General features: G+C 45.5%; 1 protein-coding gene across 6 annotated transcripts in view; it reads left to right on the top strand.

The window, feature by feature from the left end:
* The window catches only part of SHANK3 (SH3 and multiple ankyrin repeat domains 3), an 857,838-nt gene that overhangs the window by 243,217 nt on the left and 591,601 nt on the right, over window positions 1-23,020 (top strand). For all 6 annotated transcript variants that reach the window (XR_012642513.1, XR_012642514.1, XM_074976815.1 and 3 more), the window contains exon 6: window positions 6,220-6,328. Coding sequence is in view for 4 of the 6 variants with exons in the window: in XM_074976815.1 (XP_074832916.1) it covers window positions 6,220-6,328 (109 nt within the window). In the remaining 2 variants the exon portion in view is untranslated. The remainder of the gene's footprint in view (window positions 1-6,219; window positions 6,329-23,020) is intronic.

Genomic DNA, 23,020 nt, shown 5'->3' with positions numbered 1-23,020 from the left:
CTGACATATACTCCTCTATACTTTCCTATGGCATGTCATCTTCTCTTCACCTCACATCTACATTTAGATTGGAGACTCTTTGGGCTGGGACCATGTGCTACGGTGTGTTTTTTTAAAAAAAAAAAAAAAAAAAGCCCAGAGTGTGGAAAGAGCGAAAATAAAAACTTATAAATAGCACCCAATACATGGAAGATGCTTGATAGCGGCAGAGTAAGACAGGTCTATGCATGGGAGCACATGCATTCTGAATGGATGAAACAGACAAAATATAGGTCTAGGAGTGGAGGAAGAAGTGAACAAGGCAAGAAAGGCAAGCGGGAATGGTATGGTATATATCATGTTCACACCATGGTTTATTAAAACATTAACATTTTTTACTTGTTTTGGGATAATGAAAGGCATATATTTGGGATTATAGAAAAAGGTTGGTTTTGAGAAGGGATCTGAAGGATGACAGGCAGATTGGCAATTAAGGTGGGGAACAGAATCCAGGCATAAGGAAATGAGAGAAAAGTTGAGATTGCTGTTTTTTAGATTGTGAACAGGAGAATGAATGGAAGTGCACAAATCCAGCACTGTCATATTTGGCTCTCAGTCCTGCTGGATACAGCACTAGCATACTAAGCTATGGATCCTGCTGCAGTGGGAGGGTGTGAGTTAGACTCTCATCTTAAGTGTATCAATATTGTTTAAGTTGTAAGTGAATATTGAATTATTGTTTGATGACATTGCATCATACAGAATCCTGTGACTAAATCCTTCCCCACTGAAGTGAATGGGAATTTTGTCTTCACGTGAGAATTAAATGCAGCAGTCTTTACGCCTTGTCTGTTGCACCAGCCTTCTTATCTGGATAGGGTTGCAGGTTGAAAGTGAGAGAGAAGAAAGAGGAGGGAAAGGTTTTGGAAAGGTGTCTATGGTGATCCTCTGCTAGATATTAAAGATTGTGCAGCTGGCATGTTCTCATTAATACTGAAGAATCCATTCTGCCTGGGAGAAAAACTAGAGTATACTCAAGCTGTTTGGGGCTAGTAAAGAAAGAGACACAGAGGAGAGATACTTGTTTTCCCAGAGACTTCAGGAAGAGTACAAAACAGCCTCTTGAAAGCTGTGTAGGAAGATAACCAGCTTCCAATGGGAGGTTTGTTGTCCTCTTTTTGTGTGTGTGCTGCCATCCCGTGGAATGAAGTGTTAAAGGAAGGAAGCCTGATTGGAGCCTGGAAATGTGTAAACTAATGCTCGTGGAAAAAATAAACCAGAATAACAAGTTTATAGTGGACAGGAGAAAACGATATAGCCACAGTGGCAAAGCAAGGCTGAGCAGGTAGAGTATATTTACAGAATGATGAGACAGAAAAATGGCCAATGGAGTTTTGGGTTCCCGAGGAATTGTATCTCAGGTTCATTCCCTTTGTCTGTGCACACACTGACTATTTTTTCTCCCAAACTCTTGCTAATGCTAGTTTAGATCCATGGGTGTAAGAACCAGTGGGGGTACTAATATACATTACAACATGTCAGCCACCACTCTTTTTACCACCAGATAATTTAGAATTGCCTTGGGAAGGATTAGTGACACAATGGTAAAAAACCTGGTAATGGTTGACACCCTGTATGTATTCATAGAATCCTAGGGCTGGAAGGGACATCAGGAGGTCATTTAGTCCAGCCTAAAGCAGGATCAACCCCAACTAAATCAGCCCAGCCAGGACTATGTCAAGCTGGGATTTAAAAACCTCTAGCAATGGAGATTTCACCACTTCTGTCGGTAATGCATTCCAGTGCTTCACCGCCCTCCTGGTGAAATGGATTTTCCTAATACCCAACCTACTCCTCTTCCTCTTTAACTTCAGACCATTACTCCTTGGTCAGCCATCTGTCACCACTGAGAACAGTCTCTCCCCCATACTCTTTAGAGGTCCCCTTCAGGAAGTTGAAAGCTGCTATTAAATTACCCCTCAGTCTTCTCTTCTGTCATCTAAACAAGCCCAAATCTCTCAGCATCTCCTCACGCGTCATGTACTCCAGCCCCTTAATCATTTTTGTTGCCTCCAGTGAATCCATTTCAATGGTTCCACATCCTTTCTATACTGAGGAGCCCAGAACTGGACACAATAGTCTAGATATGGCCTCACCAGTGCCAAGTAGAAGGGAATAGTAACTTCTCTAGATCTGTTGGAAATGCTCCTCCTAATGCACCCCAATATGCCATTAGCATTCTTGGCTACAAGGGCACACTGTTGACTCATATCCAGCCTCTCATCCACTGTAATCTCCAGGTCATTTTCTGCTGCACTGCTATTTAGCCAGTCAGTCCCCAGCCTATAACAGTGCTTTGGATTCTTCCAACCCAAGTGCTGGACTCTGCACTTCTCCTTGTTGAACTCATCAAATTTCTTTTGGCCCAATCCCCCAATTTGTCCAGGTCACTTTGGACCCTATCACTACCCTCCAGAATATCTGTCTGACTCCCTATTTTAGGGTCATATGTAAATTTGCTCAGGATGCAATCCATCCCCTCATCCAGATCATTAATAAAGATGTTGAGTACTACTGGCCCTAGAACAGATCCTTGGGGCGCTCCACTTGACACCAACCAGACATTGAGCCATTGATCACTACCTGTTGGGCCCATCCATCAAGCCATCTTTCCACAGTCCATGTATCCAATCCACACTTCCTTAACTTATGGGCGAGAATGTTGTGGGAGACTGTATCAAAAGCTTTGCTCAAGTCAAAGGTATATCATAGCCACTGACTTTCCCATGTGCACAGAGCCAGTTACCTCATCACAGAAGGCACTCAAATTGCTCATGCATGATTTGCCCTTGGTGAATCCATGTTGACTATTCTTGATCACTTTCCCTTCTTCCAAGTTCTCCAAAATGGATTCCTTGAGGCTCCCTTCCATGATTTTTCCAGGGACTGAGGTAAGGCTGACTAATCTATAGTTCCCTGAATTGTTCCTTCATTTCTCAAAGATGGGCACTACATTTGCCTTTTTCCAATCAGCCGGCATCTCTCCTGATCTCCACGAGTTTTCAAAGATAATGGCCAAAGGCTCAGTAATGACATCTGCCAATTCCCTCCATGGATTTGTGTACCACTAGCTTTTTAAAGTAGCTCATAACCTGTTCTTTCCACACTGAGGGCAGCTCGGCTCCTTCCCATACTGCATTGCCTAATGCCATACGTTGGGAACTGAATTACTTGTGTTCCTTCGTTGGGACTGCCGTAGCATATGCAGCAATGGGGAACTTTAGGGGCTAATTTGTTTATAGAAGAGATAGATGGTTCTGGTCATGGTACTGAAAGATATTGAAATTGGAGGGTGGGGCCTTGGACCATTAGAGCTATATTTGTATGAGTTGGATAAGTTGCAGGTATGAAGCACATTGTAATAGTGTGGAAATATCTGAAGAGGTTTCGGGAGGAGCTTGGGAGAACATATTCCTCTTTTGCAGTTGGTGTGTGAGTTGAAGTTTGAGGAATAGCTCACTGATATCAGAATGGCCCACTCCATTAAAGTGCTGGCTGACAGGTTTGTGAATCAGGAGTGTTTTGATGTCTGTTTTGTGCCCATTAACTCTTTGTCTGAGGGAGTTTGAAGTCTGTCCAATATACAAAGCATCTAGGCATTGTTGGCACATGATGGCATATATGATGTTAGCTGAGGAACATGAGAATATGTCCGTGATTCTGTGAATAACCTGGTTAGGTCTAGTGATGGTATCTCCAGAATAGATATGTGGACAAAGTTGGTAACAGGCCTTGTTGCAAGAAAAAGTTCCAGGATTGGTATTCCTGTGGTATAGACTGTGGTTGCTAGTGAGAATCCTCATAAGGTTTGGAGGTTGTCTGTAGGAGAGAACAGGCCTGTTACCTAGGGCCTTCTGCAGTGTGGCATCCTGATTAAGGGTAGGTTGTAGGTCTTTAATAGTGTGTTGCAGTGATTTGAGTTGGGGGCTGTAGGTAACGACCAGTGGTGTTCTGTTCTTGGTTTTTTTGGGCCTATCTTGGAGTGGCTGGTCTCTGGGTATTCGTCTGGCCCTGTTGATTTGTTTTTTTTATTTCTCCTGGTGGATAATTCTAGTTGTGTGTGCAGGATGGAAGTTAGAAGTGTGTAGGTAAGTATAGCGATCAGTGGAGTGTGGTACTGGTCAGGCCATGCTCGATTTGTACTGTAGTGTCCAGAAAATGTAGAAAGCACACTAAGGACTTGCCAGACACCCACCACATCTGCAAGAGATGCAGCAAGGACTGTCACTCTCGTGTGGGCCTTCACAGTCACAGTAGACGCTGTAAATGAAGTCCTCAATTGAAACTATAAAGGGCGCGATCCATAGTCTATGCAGACTGAAGGATGCCTCCAGGAAATGTATATCTCGTGTGGAGTAGTTGAGGTGTAAGTTGATGGTGGGGTGCAGATTGTTAACGTCTCTGTCAAATTCTTTCTGAGCTGCTTCTCATGTCCTAATGAGCTAGCCATAGTTCCTGCTATGTTCCTCAGCTTAATTTGGCACTCATTTCAGCTGTTGTCATGTGCTGCTTTTCCTTGGCTGGTGAGCAGAGGATGTCTCAATGCAAGGGCCTCTTGTGAGTGGGCGATGGCAGGGAAGCTGAGGAGGGACCTGGGCTTGAAATGTGGGTAAGCTGATCAGGCTTCAGGTCCCACACTCTTTAATAAACTGGGAATTCCTTTCCTCTGCCCTTGTTTGTGGCCCTGCTTTGTTATTCTGTCAAGGAAATTCAGAGTATCAGAATGTGCTGCAATGAAACCTGCACATTGATTTCTTCAAGCTTTAGGTTTTAGTGTCTCATAAAACTGACTCTTCTGTATGTTTTCACTTCTGTTGTCTCTTACTGGGCTTGATTGAATACGTAGCATTTATCTGCTACGCGAGGTTCAGAGCTGCAGCACTTGCTGTGGTGACTCTTGGGTTATTTTTCTGTACTCTTCTTTCTCATGCAGAACTGAGTTTGGTCCTCAGCTGATTTTAGGGGCTTTCTGTAGGAGACAATGTAGCTTTAAAAATGTTTTCATATCCTTTGGTTCTGTTTGTATTGACTAGCTAAATCACATATAATCCTGGTTTAAACTGAGTTCAAAGCCTGTGTGTGTTCACTTCATACTAAATCATTTGGAACCTTTATTGCACTGGTGAATGTATCCAGTTGACATCTACCCCACCATTACCCCAGCAAGGAGGATGCTGCTAAGGCAGCAAATGCCCTGTTTTGTGGTTGCTGATAGTTGGTGGAGCCATGAGGATCTTTTGATCTTTGCTTGCAGGCTTCTGGGATGGTGCCCCTGATGTTTTCAGACAAATTTGTTTTTTTCCCCCGAGAGTAATGCTAGCCAGCTCACTTACCATTAATGTTATTTCTTTTGTAATAGGCACTGCCCCAAAACCCCTTCACACTTCCAGCAAAGATGGCTATTTCAGGGTTTGATAAAGCAAGTCTCAGAGAAAGAAATTTCTTTGCATGCAGATTTGGGAAGCCGAACTAGAGCCTCTTGGGGAATGAGCATATTCAAGCTCCGTTGTGCTCATGCAGCTCTGCTATCTATCTGCTTGGGGCTCTCTTCTCAAATCAGCAACTTCTGGAACCTATGCATTTCTGTGGAATTTGCTAAAATAAATATATTTGCTAAACATTATAATTTGAAAACAAGAAAAACTGTGAAAGCAGGGCTATATGCAGCTGAGAAAAAACATCCCCTTTGAGAACAGGTCTAATTGCTGGCCCCGTTTGGGAGGCTCCTGGCAGAAAGTGACATCAATAATAAAAGCAGTTACAAAGTAGAGAGTAGAGAGACTTCAGTTTACAGTGTGTCTGTGTCAGTTGTATATACTGTGAATGGTTTGCTTTATGGTGTATATGAATAGAATATATCTAGTAGGAGGGTAGAGGTGTGTCTTGGGGACTTGGGTGGAGGGCAGGGGAAATAAGTTATCTGCCGCAGTGGCTCTGGCTTCCTTGTTATGGTTCAGCTGTCTCCAGTCTTTGGGACAATAAAAGTGACCCTGGTTGCTCATGGGCTGCAAGTCCTCTAGCTGGTTAAAGGTTCTAGGAGTGAATATGTGCCCCAGTGGGTCTGGTGGACATGTTTTCCAGTATACTTGCTGGTTTTCTTGGGTGTGCTCCGCTAGTGGTGTGTTTTTTCAGTAACAGGGTGTTAACATTGTGTATTTTCCTGGGATGTTGTGACTGCAGGCAAATCTGAAGAAGTTCATGGAGTACGTGCAAATGCTAAATGTGGAGAAGGTCTGCAGACTGCTGGAGAAGGGACTGGACCCCAACTTCCATGATCCGGACACTGGAGGTGAGAATAGCTTCCCCAGAGATGGGGTATGGCAGAAGAGGTTGGGGGCAGTTGGTTGTGTTGGGAAGACAGTGGGATTTTTGGGGAGTAGTGGTTTGGTTGAGGGGGTAGCAAATGACATTAGGGGAAAGATGGGAGTTAGGTTTTGGGTTATAGGGGCCTTTATAAAAACACATGACTGGGACTTTTTAGTAATGTTTTTCCTCAGTGGGGTTTGGATCCTGGGATTCTTGTGCTGGACAGGACTTACTTTGAGGAATACAGAGGCCTGGGATTGTCAGGCTAGATAAAAGCATAGGACAGCAACGGGTTATCTAGGTGAGCCAGTCATGGGGATTCAGAAGTATTCTCAGGACAGAGGAGGTCATAAGAATGGTCATACTGGGTCAGACCAAAGATCCATCTAGCCCAGTATCCCATCTTCCAACAGGGGCCAATGCCTGATGCTCCAGAGGGAGTAAACAGAAAAGGTAATCACAAAAGCAATCCCTCTGCTGACATTCATTTCTTACGTCTGACAAACAGAGGCTAGGGACACCATTTGTACCTATCCTGGCTAATATCCATGGGTGGACCTAACCTCCATGAATTTGCCCAGTTCTTTTTTGAATCCTCTTAGTCTTGTATGCAGATTGATTAAACAGGCAAGGAAACCAGAGAATTATTTACAAGGTTAAAGAAAGCAAACATAGATATAAAAACGAGTTTCAATCTTAAATTTCAGTGTTAAATCTTCAATCTTAAATTTGAGAAGGTAATAGAAGCTTCTAATATATCTGAGCTCTGTAAGCCCTTTGAGACTTACCCAGGCTATGCAGCTAGGGGTCTCTTGCTTATGCCTAGGAACACATTGTTCCCCCATCCCCATTTCAACCACCAGAGTCCAAGCAGCATAGGGATACAGTTCCTCCTTGTTAATGGTTTTTGTTCCCTTCTCCACTTTGGTTCTGAGCTACATACTCAGCTGGTGGGAGATCTCTTCATGACAAGAGAAGAATGGAGCAATGAAGTCTCTTGTCCCCATTAATGCTCCACAGTATTCCGTCTGCTGTTGATGCAAATTCCTTGTTGTCTAGGACATACCACATTCTGTTGGGGACCAGCACTCCACAGTAGTTAGAGTCTCATTCTCTTTGGTGATTTGCAATGTCACAAAAGCTTGCGATATAAATGCTTAAATATTGCCTTACAATCTGGGATTCAGGTGCTGTAAGGCAGGCTGCACCTCACAAATATTCAGTGAAGTCTAAACACATTCTTATAACTCTAATACCTTTTTTAACAATAGTGACACAGGTGAATTAGGTGATTCCAGCTGTTCTTGTCAATGTCCAGTTGACCCATGGGGACCTTGTCACTTGTTGATGCCTGACACCTTATCTGCTGGAATTAGACTTAACTCTACTCTGATGGTTAATTTTCTGTGTTCATTTGTGCTTGATTGGATCCCCATTCCAGTGTGATTCTAGCCATTTGTTATTCCCTGTCCATTCTGGATGTGAAAATTTGTTTCATGTTTTAAGACGTTAACATCTGAAATGTCAAAGGGTCACAGTGCTGTTGTTAGGGGGTCGTGGGATTGCTGCCCTCACTTCTATGCTGCCTTCAGAGACAAACTTTGAAGGCAGAAACCACAGATCTTCCTGCAGCTGCAGGAGGTTCTTGGAGGCTGGGGTGGGGGGAGGGTCTGATCTCCACAGTGCTGCCCAGAGCACCCCAGCCAGTTGGTCCTAGCATCTAGTCCTGGTTGGACTGGGGAGGGACGGGACTTGTTCTTCTCATGCATGGTTGTTCTTGAAGAGAGATCAGATCCATCTCCTGTTTAAACCTACCCCTCACTGAATTCAGGAAGCTCCATGGCTGCTGCCTTCACCCAGCTTCTCACACTCAGTCAGCATGTCTCTTAGTGTTTTCTTGCCAAAGTACTTCAGTAGGTTCAAGTAGCTCTGTCCCAAAGTGCCTAAAGGTATCTTGGAAAAATTCTGGATTTTAGGTGGTTTTGGATCTAGGCTTTATTTGAGGGAAGCCCAGGGATTTGGAACAGGCAGCTGCTGACAGCTCTGAGCATTTGGTAAGATGTAGACAGAAGAAAAGGAATCATGTTGGATCCTAGTGGTTATTGGGGTCGCAGAGCCACAATGGATTTGATGGAGCTTGATGCAAGTGTGGGGTTCAGAACAGGTGGAGGTCTGATTCGGATGTCTCAGAACTAAGTGTCCCAGTTCTTGAGCAAAATTTATTTATTTAGTCTGTATTTCTTTCATACTTCAAATCTGGATTTTGAGCTGATTCAGCTAGTTGGAGGAATATGACATTAGACAATTTTACACATTCATAAAGTTTAAGGCCAGAAAGAACCATTATGCCAGCTTATTTGAACTTTTCTATGTCAGAGACCATTACATTTCATTCAGTTACAGACTGAGCTCAATAACTTGTGTTCCACTAAAGAAGATGTTTAAAAACACATCCAGTCTTAATCTGAAGGCACCAAGAGATGAAGGCTCCAACACTACTGCAATTAATAGCTTGTTCCAGTTGTTTGTGCCTTACTTCAGATTTAAAATTTTTTGGCTTCAGCTTCTGTCCATTGGTTCTTGTTCTACCTTTTCCTGCTAGATTAAAGGACCCGTAAGTACCCAGTATTTTCACTATATGAAAGTGTTTATAGACGGCAGTAAAATCACCTCTGTCTCTTTCTGGTAAGGTAATAAGGTTTCCTTCAGTCTCTCACTGTCAGGCATTTTCTCGAACCTGCAGATAATTTTTGTGACTCTTTCCTGAATCCTCTCTAATTTCTCAAAATTCCTTAAAAATATGGGCATCAGAGTTGGGCATGGTACTCCATTATTGGTCTCACCAATGCTATAGAGAGAGGTAAAAAGCAAGTTCTTGCTCCTATACTTTACTCCCTGTTTGTATATCCAAAGATCACATTAGCCCTTTCGGCCATGATATCACACCAGGAACTCATGCACTTGATAATCTACTGTGATCCTCAAATGTTTTTCTAGAATTACTGCTTGCCAAGATAGATTCCCCACATTCTGTAGTGGGGCCTGTATTCCTTGTTCCTACATTAATGACTCTACATTGAGCCATAGTGAAGGGAAGCGGTATGGACTGATTACAAACATCGATAAAACAAAAAGGAAATAAGGAGATAAGGAAATAGGAAGGAAGATCAATGTAGATGGTATGGAACTAGAAAATGTAGAGAAGGTCACATATCTGAGGAGCAATATAACCTATGATCTAGACTGTAAAAAGGAAATAGCAACTATAATAGCGAAAGCAAGAGTAAGTTTGAAGGTGGTGGATAATATCTGGGAAGGCAAAGCAACTAGCTTAGGAATGACGCTGAGCGTCTTGAAAATGTGTGTATTCAGCAGCATGTTGTATGGATCTGAGACATGGGTGATAATGAAAGATTCGAAAAGAAGAATATTGGCATTCGAAAGGAGTTGTTATAGAAAGATTCTAGGAATAGGATGGATGCAGAAGGTCACCAATGAGAAATTATATGGAAAGATACAGTCGAAAGAGAACCTGCTGTAGAAGGTTATAAAACAGAAGTACAACTATTTGGGCATATTTATAGAGTGAACAATGAATGAAAATCAAGACTGTGGTATGTGACATAATGGATGGTTCGAATAGGAGAGGCAGACCCCACAGAGAATGGATAGATGATACAGTAGATTAGTGTGGAGCTACTTTACAGAAGCTAAGCCACTCCGCACTGGACAGGGAACGATGGAAAGGAATAGTGAGAGAGGCATTAGACACCGACGGGCGCTGAGCCCACGGTTATTGATGATGATGAAACATATATTGTTTGCTAGTGCCAAGCTTACGAAGTGATTCAACCATATTCATTCATTCATCCAGATCACTCTATATTTTCTATTCCCCAAACTTTGTGTCATCTGCAAACTTTATTGGTAACTACTTGATGGTGTCTTCCAGGTTTTGTTATGTTATTGTATATAGCCATGAATGCTTCTAGAAACACACCTGTTTGTAAATAATTCCTTATCAACAGTTACATTATGAGACCTATCAGCCAACTCTTTTTAATCAATGTAGTATTTGCCATGTTGTATTCTGATTTTTCTAGTTTCTTAATCAAAATATTGTGTTGTATGAAGTCAGATGTCTTATAGAAGTGTAAATATGTTACATGAACACTATTAACTTGATCAGCCAAACTGGTATCCTTGTAAAAAATCAAATTAGTTTGACAAGACTGAACCTACTGCAGAAGGTTGTACGGTGGAAGTTACAGCTGTGCGGGCAGATGTGCAGAGTGAATGGCACATGAAAAGTCAAGACCCTGGTATTCAGCACAGTGGGTGGTTCGGATAGGAGAGGCAGACCCCACAGAGAATGGGGAGATGGTATTATAGGTTGGCGTGCAGCTAGTCTGCAGAAGCCAAGCCACTCTGCATTGGGCAAGGAAGGATGGAAGGAATAGTGAGGGAGGCATTGGACACCAAAAGGAGGCATTTCATCAGGCCCTGCTGACTTGCAGGCATCTGATTTTTCTAAGTGATTTTTAACTTTTTCTTTTTTTATTTCAACTTCTAACCCTACCCCTTTCCCACTAGCGTTCACTGTGTCGGGCATTCCCTCATCAGACTTCTCAGTGAAGACCGAAACAGAGAAGTCATTGAGCATCTCTGCCAATTCCAAGTTCTCTGTTACTGTTTCTCCCTCCTCACTAAGCAGTGGCCCTACCCTGTCCCTGGTCTTCCTCTTGTTTCTAATATATTTATAAAAAGCCTTCTTGTTTCCCTTTATGCCTGTAGCTAGTTTGAGCTCATTTTGTGCCTTAGCCTTTCTAATCTTGCTCCTGCATTCTTGTGTTGTTTGCCTATATTCCTCCTTTGTAATTTGTCCTTGTTTCTATTTTTATATGATTCCTTTTTTATTTTGAGATCATGCACGATCCCCTGGTTAAGCCAAGCCAGTCTTTTGCCACATTTTCTATCTCTCCTACGCAGTGGGATAGCTTGCTTTTGGGGCCTTAATAATGTCCCTTTGAAAAACTGCCAACTCTCCTCAGCCGTTTTTCCCCTCAGTTTTGCTTCCCATGGGACCTTACCTACCAGCTGTCTGAGTTTACTAAAATCTGCCCTCCTGAAATCCATTATCTCTCTTTTGCTGTTTTCCCTTCTTCCCTTCCTTAGAATTATGAACTCTATGATTTCATGATCACTTTCACCCAAACTGCCTCACAGCTTCCCCCGGTAGCATTTTCAACCTTTTGGAATAAAAACTTGTCTCCAATGCAATCCAAGAACTTACTGGATAGTCTGTGCCCTGCTGTATTAGTTTCCTAACACATATCTGGATAGTTGAAGTCCCCCATCACCACCAAATCCGGGGCCCTGCATTACTTTGTTAGTTGTTTAAAAAAGCTCCATCCACCTCTTCCACCTGGGTAGATGGCCTGTAGTAGACTCCTAGCAGGACATCATGCTTGTTTTTTACCCCTCTCAGTCTGACCCAGAGACTCTCAACACGTCCATCTCCTACGTCCATCTCCACCTCAGTCCAAGTGTGTACATTTTTAATATATAAGGCAACACCTCCCCCCTTTCTTCCCTATCTATGCTTCGTAAGCAGGCTGCACCCTTCAATACCAACATTCCAATCGTGTATTATCCCACCAAGCTTCCAAGATGCCAACGATGTCATAGTTGTATTTATTTATTAGCACTTCCAGTACTTCCTGCTTATTACCCATACTTCTTGCATTTGTATACAGGCATCTGAGATATTGATTCGATCTTGCCTCCCTGTTTTGCCCTGACCCTCTTTTTACTCTGACCTTGTTGCCCATGCTGCCTCCCATTTCTGACCATCTCCCAGGTTTCCATGTTCTCCGCTTACCTGTGGGCTTTGCTCCCCTTCCCCCATTGAACCTTGTTTAAAGCCCTCCTCACTAGGTTAGCTAGTCTGTGTCCAAATACGGTCTTTCCCCTCCTTGAAAGCTGGACGCCATCTCTGCCCAGCAGTCCTTCCTGGAATAGCATCCGTGGTCGAGGAAGCCAAAACCTTCCTGGCGATGCCATCTTGGAAGCCAGGCATTCACCTTTAGGATGCACCTATCTCTGCCTGGGCCCCTACCACTGACAGGCAGGATTCAGGAGAATACCACCTGCATCCCAAGCTCCCTCACCTGTGCCCCAGAGCCCTGAAGTCACTCTTGACCTGCTCAGCATCACACCTCACAGTATCATTAGTGCCCACATGGATGAGAAGCATGGGATAGTAGTCAGAGGTCTGGATAATCCTCGACAACACCTCCATAACGTCTCGGATACAGGCCCCCGGCTGGCAGCACACCTCCCGAGATGAAATGTCAGGGCGACAGATGGGCGCCTCCGTCCCCCTCAGAAGAGAGTCCCCGACCACCACTACTCCACGTTTCTTCCTCGCAGTGGTGGCAGCAGACTTCCAAGCCTTGGGGATGTGAGGCTTTTCCTCCGCTGTACGGGGCGATTGTTTGTCTCCTGTATCAAGTACAGCATAACGGTTTCCTAGTACCACAGTGGGAGGGTTCTGAGCAGGGGTGGAACCCTGCCTACTGCCAGAAGTAACAAGCTGCCAGTGTCCACCCTGATCTATTTCCTCCTCCACCAGTGGTTTATCAGCCGTCCTGTGTACTGGGACAGTTACCTCAGCTGTCTCCATGTGAATACTATCCAGGAACTGCTCATGGAGTCAGATACTCCTCAACCTGGCTACCTCCTCCTGTAGCTCCCCCACCTGTCGCCTGAGAGATTCCACCAGCAGGCACCTTTCACACTGGGTGGTCCCCCCAGCCTGGATATCAGTGAGTGGGAATTGCAAGCTACAGTCCCTGCAAAGCCACACCAGGATCTGGGTAGAGGCATCCATGGTCAGGCAGTCTGTCTGGCAACAGGCACAGGTGGAGGAGACAGCAGTAGTGGTGGCACAGGTGTTGCGGGTCTTCCTAACCATCGTAGGCCTCCCTCTGTCAAACTCCCTCTTAAACTCCCCTGTCTGCAGCTCCCTGTCCCCTTCGCTCCCCTGGTCACCCTTGCCTCTGGCTTTTATAGCCTACCAGCCTGGGTCAGGCCCTCCACCCTGTGAGTCACACAGGGGAAGGCTAATCAAGGGAACAAATGTCAGGCAGGCAGTCCCAGCTGCCACAGAAACTGAAACTCAACCACCTGAAATCAAAATGGCAGTTCTGATTCAAACAATTAAGCACACTCACTCACCTCTAAAAGCCAGCACTCTCACCTGGTAGCTTCTGCAACAGCAGGATCACTTTCTCTCCCTCTTAAACTCCCCTGTCTGCAGCTTTCTGTCCACTTCACTCATCACCTAATACATAAAATTGTTAATCTTTAAGGTGCTACAGGACTGCTTTTTGTATGATAGGTAGACAAATGAGTTACGATCTTAAGTTTCAAAAGGCATTGGAAATTTCCATAATCAGCAAGTTCTGCAAACACAGGCTAAGCAATTGTGGATATTTTGCTTAAGCCTGGAAAAACCTTGCGCCACAGAGGTCAAATAGCATAGGGTTACTTAGTTACTTTTTGGGGGGATTTTTATCCCATTTCTTTAAACTGCAAAAGGAGGCATCCACTTGCATGGCTTATCTACATGGGTAGGGGAGCAAAACAATAAACATATTTTGTTCTCCTTAGTGCCCACAAAAGCCCCTCTACTGTCAATGGACTTCTCCCAGTGAGGAGACTATTGCACCTTTTGTTGAAGATAAACCCATCACACTAATAAACATCTCTCTCCGGCCTAATGATTTGCACATCACTGAGGCTTACAGAGCACCTCCTCAGAGGTTACTTTGCAGTGTGGGATATAGAAGTTACAAGTCATAGCAATGCTGGCACTAGCTCACAAGTATTCCCTGGCTGGGATGATTTAGCTCGGGTTGATCCTGATTGAAGCAGGGGGCTGGACCAGATGACCTCCTGAGGTCCCTTTCAGTCCTGTGATTCTATGATTCTAAAGTCTAAGCACATTCTTAAAATTTAATAGCTATTTTAATGATACCCACGTGCAGGTTCCAGCCGTTTATCATTTGAGACATGGGAACGTTGGCATGAGCTGGCATTTGGCCTGGCAGCATCACAGTCTCTGCCAAGAAGAGTTTACAATCTACATGGTTACATGAGAGACAAATTAATATACCAAATGTGCCAGGAATGGGAGGGGAATGAAAAGATACATTGACTGCAAAGGCAGCAATGAAGGGTCCTGTGGCACCTTATAGACTAACAGAAAAGTTTTGAGCATGAGCTTTCGTGAGCACAGACTCACTTCATCAGATGCTGGTCTTGGAAATCTGCAGGGCCAGGTATAAATAAGCCAGAGCAAGGGTGGGGATAACAAGGTTACCTCAGGCAGCAAGGGTGAGGCTTACTGCCAGCAGCTGATCTGGAGGTGTGAACACCAAGGGAGGGGAAGCTGCTTCTGTATTTAGCCAGCCATTCGCAGTCTTTGTTTAAGCCAGAGCTGAGGGCATCGAATTTGCAGATGAATTGTAGCTCAGAAATTTCTCTTTGGAGTCTGGTCCTGAAATTTCTTTGCTGTAGGATAGCTACTTTTAAGTCTGCTACTGTGTGGCCTGGGAGATTGAAGTGCTCTCCTACGGGTTTTTGTATATTGCCCCATCATCTCAGGCATTGGCACTCCCACTGAAAGACTGTCTGGTTATGTGGACTCTGTCCTCAGACCCTATGCCACCAGCACTCCCAGCTATCTCCGAGACACCACTGACTTCCTGAGAAAACTGCAAGACATTGATGACCTACCAGAAAACACTATCCTAGCCACCATGGATGTAGAGGCTCTTTATACCAACATCCCACACAAAGATGAAATAAATGCTGTCCAGAACAGTATCCCTGATGATGCTACAGCACATCTGATGGCTGAGCTCTGTAACGTTATCCTCACACAGAACTATTTCAGATTTGGTGACAACATATACCTTCAAATCAACGGCACAGCTGTGGGTACCCACATGGCCCCTCAATATACCAATATTTTCATGGCTGACCTGGAACAGCGCTTCCTTAGCTCTCGTCCACTTACACCCCATCTCTACCTACGCTACATTGACAATATCTTCATCATCTGGACCCATGGGAAGGAGACTCTGGAGGAATTCCACCGGGACTTCAACAACTTTCACCCCAACATCAACCTCAGCCTGGAACAGTCCACACAGGAGATCCACTTCCTGGACACCACAATGCTAATACACGATGGCCACATCAATACCACCCTGTACCGTAAACCCACTGACCGCTACGCCTACCTTCACGCCTCCAGCTTCCATCCCAGACACACCACATGATCCATTGTCTACAGCCAAGCACTAAGATATAACCGCATTTGCTCCAACCCCTCCGACAGAGACAAACACTTACAGGATCTCTACCAAGCATTCTTGAAACTGCAATACCCACCTGAGGAAGTGAAAAAACAGATCAACAGAGCCAGACGTGTGCCACGAAGCCTCTTACTACAGGACAAGCCCAAGAGAGAAACCAACAAAACACCACTAGCCATCACCTACAGTCCTCAGCTAAAACCTCTACAGCGCATCATCAGGGATCTACAACCCATCCTGGACAATGATCCCCCACTTTCACAGGCCTTGGGAGGCAGACCAGTCCTTGCCCACAGACAACCTGCCAACCTGAAGCAAATCCTAACCAGCAATTATACACCGCAGCACAGTCACTCTAACTCAGGGACCCATCCATGCATAAAGCTTGTTGCCAGCTCTGCCCACATATCTACACCAGCACCACCATTACAGGACCTAACCAGATCAGCCACACCATCGTGGGTTCATTCAGCTGCACATCTACCAATATAATTTATGCCATCATGTGCCAGCAATGCCCCTCTGCTATATACACCGGACAAACTGGACAGTCTCTAGGTAAAAGAATAAACGCACACAAATCAGACATCAGAAATGGCAATATACAAAAACCCGTAGGAGAGCACTTCAATCTCCCAGGCCACACAGTAGCAGACTTAAAAGTAGCTATCCTACAGCAAAGAAATTTCAGGACCAGACTCAAAGAGAAATTTCTGAGCTACAATTCATCTGCAAATTCGATGCCCTCAGCTCTGGCTTAAACAAAGACTGCGAATGGCTGGCTAAATACAGAAGCAGCTTCCCCTCCCTTGGTGTTCACACCTCCAGATCAGCTGCTGGTAGTAAGCCTCACCCTTGCTGCCTGAGCTAACCTTGTTATCCCCACCCTTGTTCTGGCTTATTTATACCTGGCCCTGCAGATTTCCAAGACCAGCATCTGATGAAGTGAGTCTGTGCTCACGAAAGCTCATGCTCAAAACTTTTCTGTTAGTCTATAAGGTGCCACAGGACCCTTCGTTGCTGTTACAGATCCAGACTAGCACGGCTACCCCTCCGATAATTGACTGCACAGATGATTTCAGTGGCAAGTCAGTTTAGGCAGAACAGTAGCTTGGCAGTTTAAAATTTACTTTTCATTGTGGATTCTAAAGAAGTGGGGTTTTAGCAGATATCTGAATAATGGGAAGGAGAGGACCTCATTCACAGAGTTTTTGGAAGGCTGTTCTAAAAATAAGGCTCCCACAGAGCAAGTTGAAAGAGCAATTAAACACCCAATACTGGCCTGGTCATCTGACTTGGTCTGTGGGGTTGTAACATTGCTCGGACATGTGAACTCAGGTTGAAGCCAGAGCTCTTGTATCCCATGAGGGTCGAAGATCCCAGACTCCACTCTATATCCAAATGTTTACTCTGCAGTTCTTAGCTCTGCAGCCTGAGCCCTGGGAGCTCGAGTCAGCTGCATCCATTCTATGGGTTTTTTATTCCACTGTGGATGTACTCTAATAATCTCATTCCTATGTACAAACAAGCTCGCACGAGTTTTGCATATGAACAGTCAGACTGGGTCAGACTAAAAGTCCATCTAACCTATTATTCTGTCTTCTGCCAGTGGTCAATGCCAGATGCCCCAGAGAGAATCAACACAATAGGTAATCATCAGGTGATCCTTGTCGCCCAGTACCAGCCTGTAACAAACAGAGGCTAGGGATACCATCTCTGTACATCCTGGCTAATAGCCACTAATAACCTATTCTTCATGAATTTATCTAATTCTTTTTGGAACCATATTACTATTTTGGCTCTCACAATGTCCTCTGGCAAGGAGTTCCACAGGTTGATGTGCATCGTGTGAAGAAGCATTTCTTGTTTATTTCCACTCATGATTTTGTAGATCTCTATTATATCCCCCCTTAATTCTTTTTTTCCAAGCTAAAAAGTCCCCAGTCTTACTAATCACTCTTCATATGGCAGCTGCTTCATACCCCTAATAATTTTTATTGCCTATTACTAAACCTTTGCAATTCCAATATATGTTCTGAGATGAGGTGACCACAGCTGCATGCAGTATTCAAGTACCATGGATTTATATAGAGGCAATTTAGTTTTACTGAATGGTGATAATAAATTAGTATAGTAAAACTAATGCACTTACATCTTACATCAGGCAAGCTAAGCAAATGTAAGTCAGGTTTAAACTAACCTAAGAGTGTCTGCTCTCACATGTGCATTAATTTAATATCACGTCTTTGGTGTTGTAAAGGTGCACTGGTATAACTTGCCATTATAGTTGAACTTGTACAAGGGACTGTGTAGGCTCTCTTATTTCAGTATTTCCATTCTGGTCAAATTGACCAAACAGAGTCACTCATACCAGAATAAGTGTGTCCACACAATCTTTTGCTCCAGTTCAACTATATCTGTTTCAGAGCCAATTCAAATTATTCTGGTGCAACTTTCTTATGTAGAAGAGACCTCAGTTATATCAGTGGAACTTGTGGGTGCATGCAAGTTCCAGTGAGAAGGCAAAATAGGGGTGAATACCTTGGCTGTATCTAGGCTACAGGGATTTGTTGGCAGAAGTTTGTGTCGGAAGATGTCTTGCAGCAAAATGCCTGTTAACAGATTGCATCCTGACGCAAAGGTGGATCTAAAGAGCCATCTGCTCTGTAGACAGAGAATGGCTGGACTGCCTGGCCACTTTACCAGCAAAATGCCCACCTGGAAGCACAGCAGACAGGGTCACAAGTCACCAACTCCTTCTGGGAGTGCCGGCAAGACGCACTCTTAAAGAGACCCCCACAGATGCCTGTTTCCTGCCTCTGCTGTGGGCATGCCTATCTCTTTGAGGGACAGCACAGCTGGAGCGGGGCTTCATGTCTTCATGGGTCACACAGCTACTTCCAGGGAGTCGTGCCACTGGAACTGCCACCGGGTTTGCACTGATCCCACACAGAGATACTGCAGCAGCTTCTGAACCTTCTGATGGCCATCCTCCTCTTCCTCACGGAGAGTGAGGCTGAGACAACCCGCAAGGACCTCACCCTGGCTGCAAGATTATCACACCTGCAGCCGCCCCCCCATGGTGCGCAAGTGGCTCTGGCACCAGTTCTGACTGGTGGAACTGGCTGGTCATAGGGCAGTGGGACAACCATCATTGGCTCCAGAACTTCCAAATGCAGAAGACCACCTTCCTGGAGCTCTGTGCCTGGTTCAACCCCACCCTCCAGAGGCAGGAAACCTGGCTGTGGCTCACCACCCCCCTGGAGAAATGTGTTGCATTCGCCTCTGGAAATTCGTCACCCCCGACAGGTACCAGTCGGCAGTCAACCAGTTCGGCATGGGGAAGTCCACCATGGGGGCCCTCCTCATGGAGGTAAGTCACTCTCGGGACGCTGCCCTTGCAGGGAGGTGGGGGGGGTCCTGCCAAAGGGGGACCCTCAGGAAGTGGTGTTGGGTGGGGTTGGGGTGGGAGGGAAATCCTGCCCCTGGGGGACTATGCAGTCCCGCCCTTGCACAGATCTACTGTTGGGGGGTGTGGCTTCACAGGGGGGTTCTCGGAGAGCTTGGGGGGTGCCGCGGAACCCCCCCTCCAGGGCCCAGGTTCTCCCTCTCTCAGTCCCTGATGTGTCTGTTTGGTTTCCTTGCTCTGCAGGTTGTGACAGCCATCAACACAATCCTGCTGTGGAGGGTCATCCGTATGGGAGACACTGACAAAGCTGTGGCTGGATTCACTGCCCTGAGCTTCCTGAACTGCGTCAGGACCATCAGTGGGACTCACATTCCGATAAGTTCCCCAGAGCATAATGTAGCCAAGTACATCAAATTCAAGGGCTACTTTTCAATTTTGCTTCAGACCCTGGTCAACTACCTCGGACAGTTCAGAATCATAGAATCCCAGGGCTGGAAGGGATCTTAGGTGGTCATCTGGTCCACCCCCTGACTAAAGCAGGATGACTCCCAATTAAATCATCCCAGCCAGGGCTTTGTCAAGCCGGAACTTAAAAACCTCTATGGATGGAGATTCCACCTCCCCTCTAAGCAACTCATTCCAGTGCTTCACCACTCTCCTGGTGAAATAGTTTTTCCTAATATCCAGCCTATACCTCCACCTCTGTAACTTCAGACCATTACTCCTTGTTCTGCCACCTGTCACTACTGAGAGCCCCCTTCAGGAAGTTGAAGGCTGCTATCAAATCACCTTTCATTCTTCTCTTCTGCAAACTAAATAAGTGCAAGTCCCTCAGCCTCTCCTCATAGGTCATATGCTCCAACCCCATAATCATATTTGTTGCCCTCTGCTGAAACCGCTCCAATACCTCCACATCCTTTCTGTAGTGAGGGGCCCAGAACTTGATGCAATCAATACTCCAGGTGAGGCTTCACTAGTGCTGACTAGAGGGAAATAATAACTTCTCTAGATTTGCTGTAAATGCTTCTTTGTCTTGGCTACAAGGGCACACTGCTCACTCATATCCAGCTTCTTATACACTGTAAACCCTAGGTCCTCTTCTGCTGCACTGCTACTTAGCCAGTTGGCACCCAACCTGTAACAATGCTTGGGATTCTTCCATCCCAAGTGCAGGACTCTGCACGTCTCCTTGTTGAACCTCATCAGATTTCTTTTGGCCCAATCCTCCAATTTATATAGGTCACTTTGGACCCTATCCCTACCCTCCAACATATCTACCTGTCTCTCTAGCTTAGTGTCATCCACAAATTTGCTGAGGGTGCAATCCATCCTCTCATCCAGGTCATTAGTAAAGATGTTGAACATAATGGCCCTAGAACTGATCTGTGGGGCACTCCACTTGAAACCAACCAGCAACCAGATAATGAGCCATTGATCAGTACCCGTTGAGCCTGACCATCTAGCCAGCTTTCTGTCCATCTTACAGTCCATGTGTCCAAGTCATACTTCCTTAAAATTATGGGCAAGAATGTTGTGGGAGAGTGCATCAAAAGCTTTGCTAAAGTCAAGGAATATCACATCCACTGACTTCCCCATGTCCACAAAGCCAGTTACCTCATCATAGAAGCTACTCAGATTGGTCATGCGTGGCTTGCCCTTGGTGAATCTATGTTGAATACTCTTGATCACTTTCCCCTCTTGCAGGTGCTTCAAAATGAATTCCTTGAGAATCCCGTCCATGATTTTTCTGGGGACTGAGGTAATGCTGACCGGCCTATAGTTCCCTGGATTGTCTTTTTTTCCTTTTTTTATAATGATTTTCCTTTTTCCAATCATCCAGGATCTCTCCTGATCTCAACGAGTTTTCAAAGATAACCAAAGGCTCTGAAATGACATCTGCCAGCCCCCTCAGTACCCATGGAAGCGTTGAATCCAGACCCATGGATTTGTGTTCATCCAGCTTTTTTAAACAGGTCTTAACCTGCTCTTTACCCACCAAGGGCTACCCACCTCCTTCCCATACTTTATTGCCTAGTGCCATAGTCTGGGAGCTGACTTTGTATGTGAAGACTGAGGCAAAAGAAAGCATTGAGTACTTCAGCCTTTCCCACATCATCTGTCATCAGGTTATATCCCTCATCCTGTAACGGTCCCACATCTTCTCTGAAGACCCTCTTATTTTTAACGTTCCTGTAGAAACCCTTCTTGTTGGTCTTCACATTCCTTGCTAACTACAGTTGCACTGGCGCTTTCACTTTCCTGAATACTCCCTGGCATTCTTCAACAGTATATTTATACTCCTCCTAAATCATCTGTCCAAGTCTCCACTTCTTATATGCATCCCTTTTGAGTTTAAACTCTCCAAAGATTTCCCTGTTAAGCCAGACTGATTGCCTACTGTATTTGTTTTTCTTACTGTGCACTGGGATGTTTTTTCCTGTGCCTTCAATAAGTCTTCTTGAAAATACTACCAGTTATCCTGAACTCTTTTCCCCTTCATGTTAGCTTCCCAGAGGATCCTGTCCATCAGTTCTCTCAAAGAGTTGAAGTCTGCTCTTCGGAAATCAAGGGTCTGGCTCTCTGCCTAAAGCACGATCAGCCCTAATTAATTATCCTGGCTGGGACTTAAAAATCTCAAAGGATGGAGATTCCACAATCTCTGTACACAGCCATTTAAGTCGGGTGGTCGGGCCTGGCACCCCTCGCCCACATGTTCCTCAACTCCTGCCTGTGCCGGAAGCTGGAGGTGAGCACATTTCTCCCCTCCGTGAGATGGTGGTTCAGATGTCTCTCTGCTTTGTGGGGGACATGGCCTACCCTCTCATGGCCTGACTTACAAAACCTTATACTGCCCAGCTGGACCCCAGCCAAGACCTGTTCAGCTCCCACCTCAACCAGGCGAGGATGCAGGCCAAGTGTGCCTTTTGTCCCCTCAAGGCACGCTTAAGTTGTCTGTTCACTCGACTGGATGTGGAGAAGCACAGTATGCACCAAACTGTGGTGGTGTGTTGTCCCATGCGCAACATTTTGAAAGGCAAGGGGGAGGCACAGCTGCCGTCTGCCAGGTCCATCAGGATGGGGTGCAGATTCATAAGGCCCTAAGGGAGAGGGCACCCCCAGTGAGGAGCCTTAGGTCCACAGCCCTACCCCATCCCCACCACGACTCTTCTCTTCACCCTCTCCCACTTCCTCCACTCACTAAAGAGGAATGAAGGTGTGGTGAAGAAATAACTAGTTTACTGAAACCAGGAAAAATGTGCTGAAAAGAAATGATGTAATAACAAACTATTTGCAAACAGTGCAGTGCAAGCAACTACTTACAAGGGCGGGCTTGGGACAGGGGTTGGGGGGCCTCAGAACTTGGATGGAGGAGCTTTGGGTAAGGGCTGGGCGGGTCTTGGTCCATGGAGTGGATGGGGGCCATGAACCCAAGGAGAAGAAGGCAGGGGAGGGATAGCTCAGTGGTTTGAGCCCTGGCCTGCTGGGCCCAGGGTTTGGAGCTCAGCCCTTGAGGGGGCCATTTAAGGATCTGGGGCAAATAGGACACACTGTTGGGGGGGGGGGCGGCAGGGTCAACCACACGTGGCTGGGCCATCATGTTACACCAAGGCGCCGGTGATGGTGTCAAAGCAGGACATGAGTTGGTCCCATGCCTGCAGCTGCCATTCCCTGTTGGCCTTCAGTTGCCACTCCATGATCTGCATCATGGTCCACAGGCTGGTGCTGTGGTCCTGTTGGAGGTCTTTGTAGGCCCATCTGGCTTCAGGCTCAGGCTGGTGGTAAGGTGGGAGTGGTTCAGCCCTTGGATGTTGTAGGTCCAGCTGTAAGGTAGACAAGGAAGAGAGACAGTGCAATTCATTCCTGCAGTGCAGCTCCTGAG

This window comes from Carettochelys insculpta, chromosome 1, assembly GCF_033958435.1.
Source record: "Carettochelys insculpta isolate YL-2023 chromosome 1, ASM3395843v1, whole genome shotgun sequence".
Classification (NCBI taxonomy): Eukaryota; Metazoa; Chordata; order Testudines; family Carettochelyidae; genus Carettochelys; species Carettochelys insculpta.
Note: the sequence above shows the minus strand (reverse complement) of the source record. Positions and strands in the feature narration are given on the sequence as shown.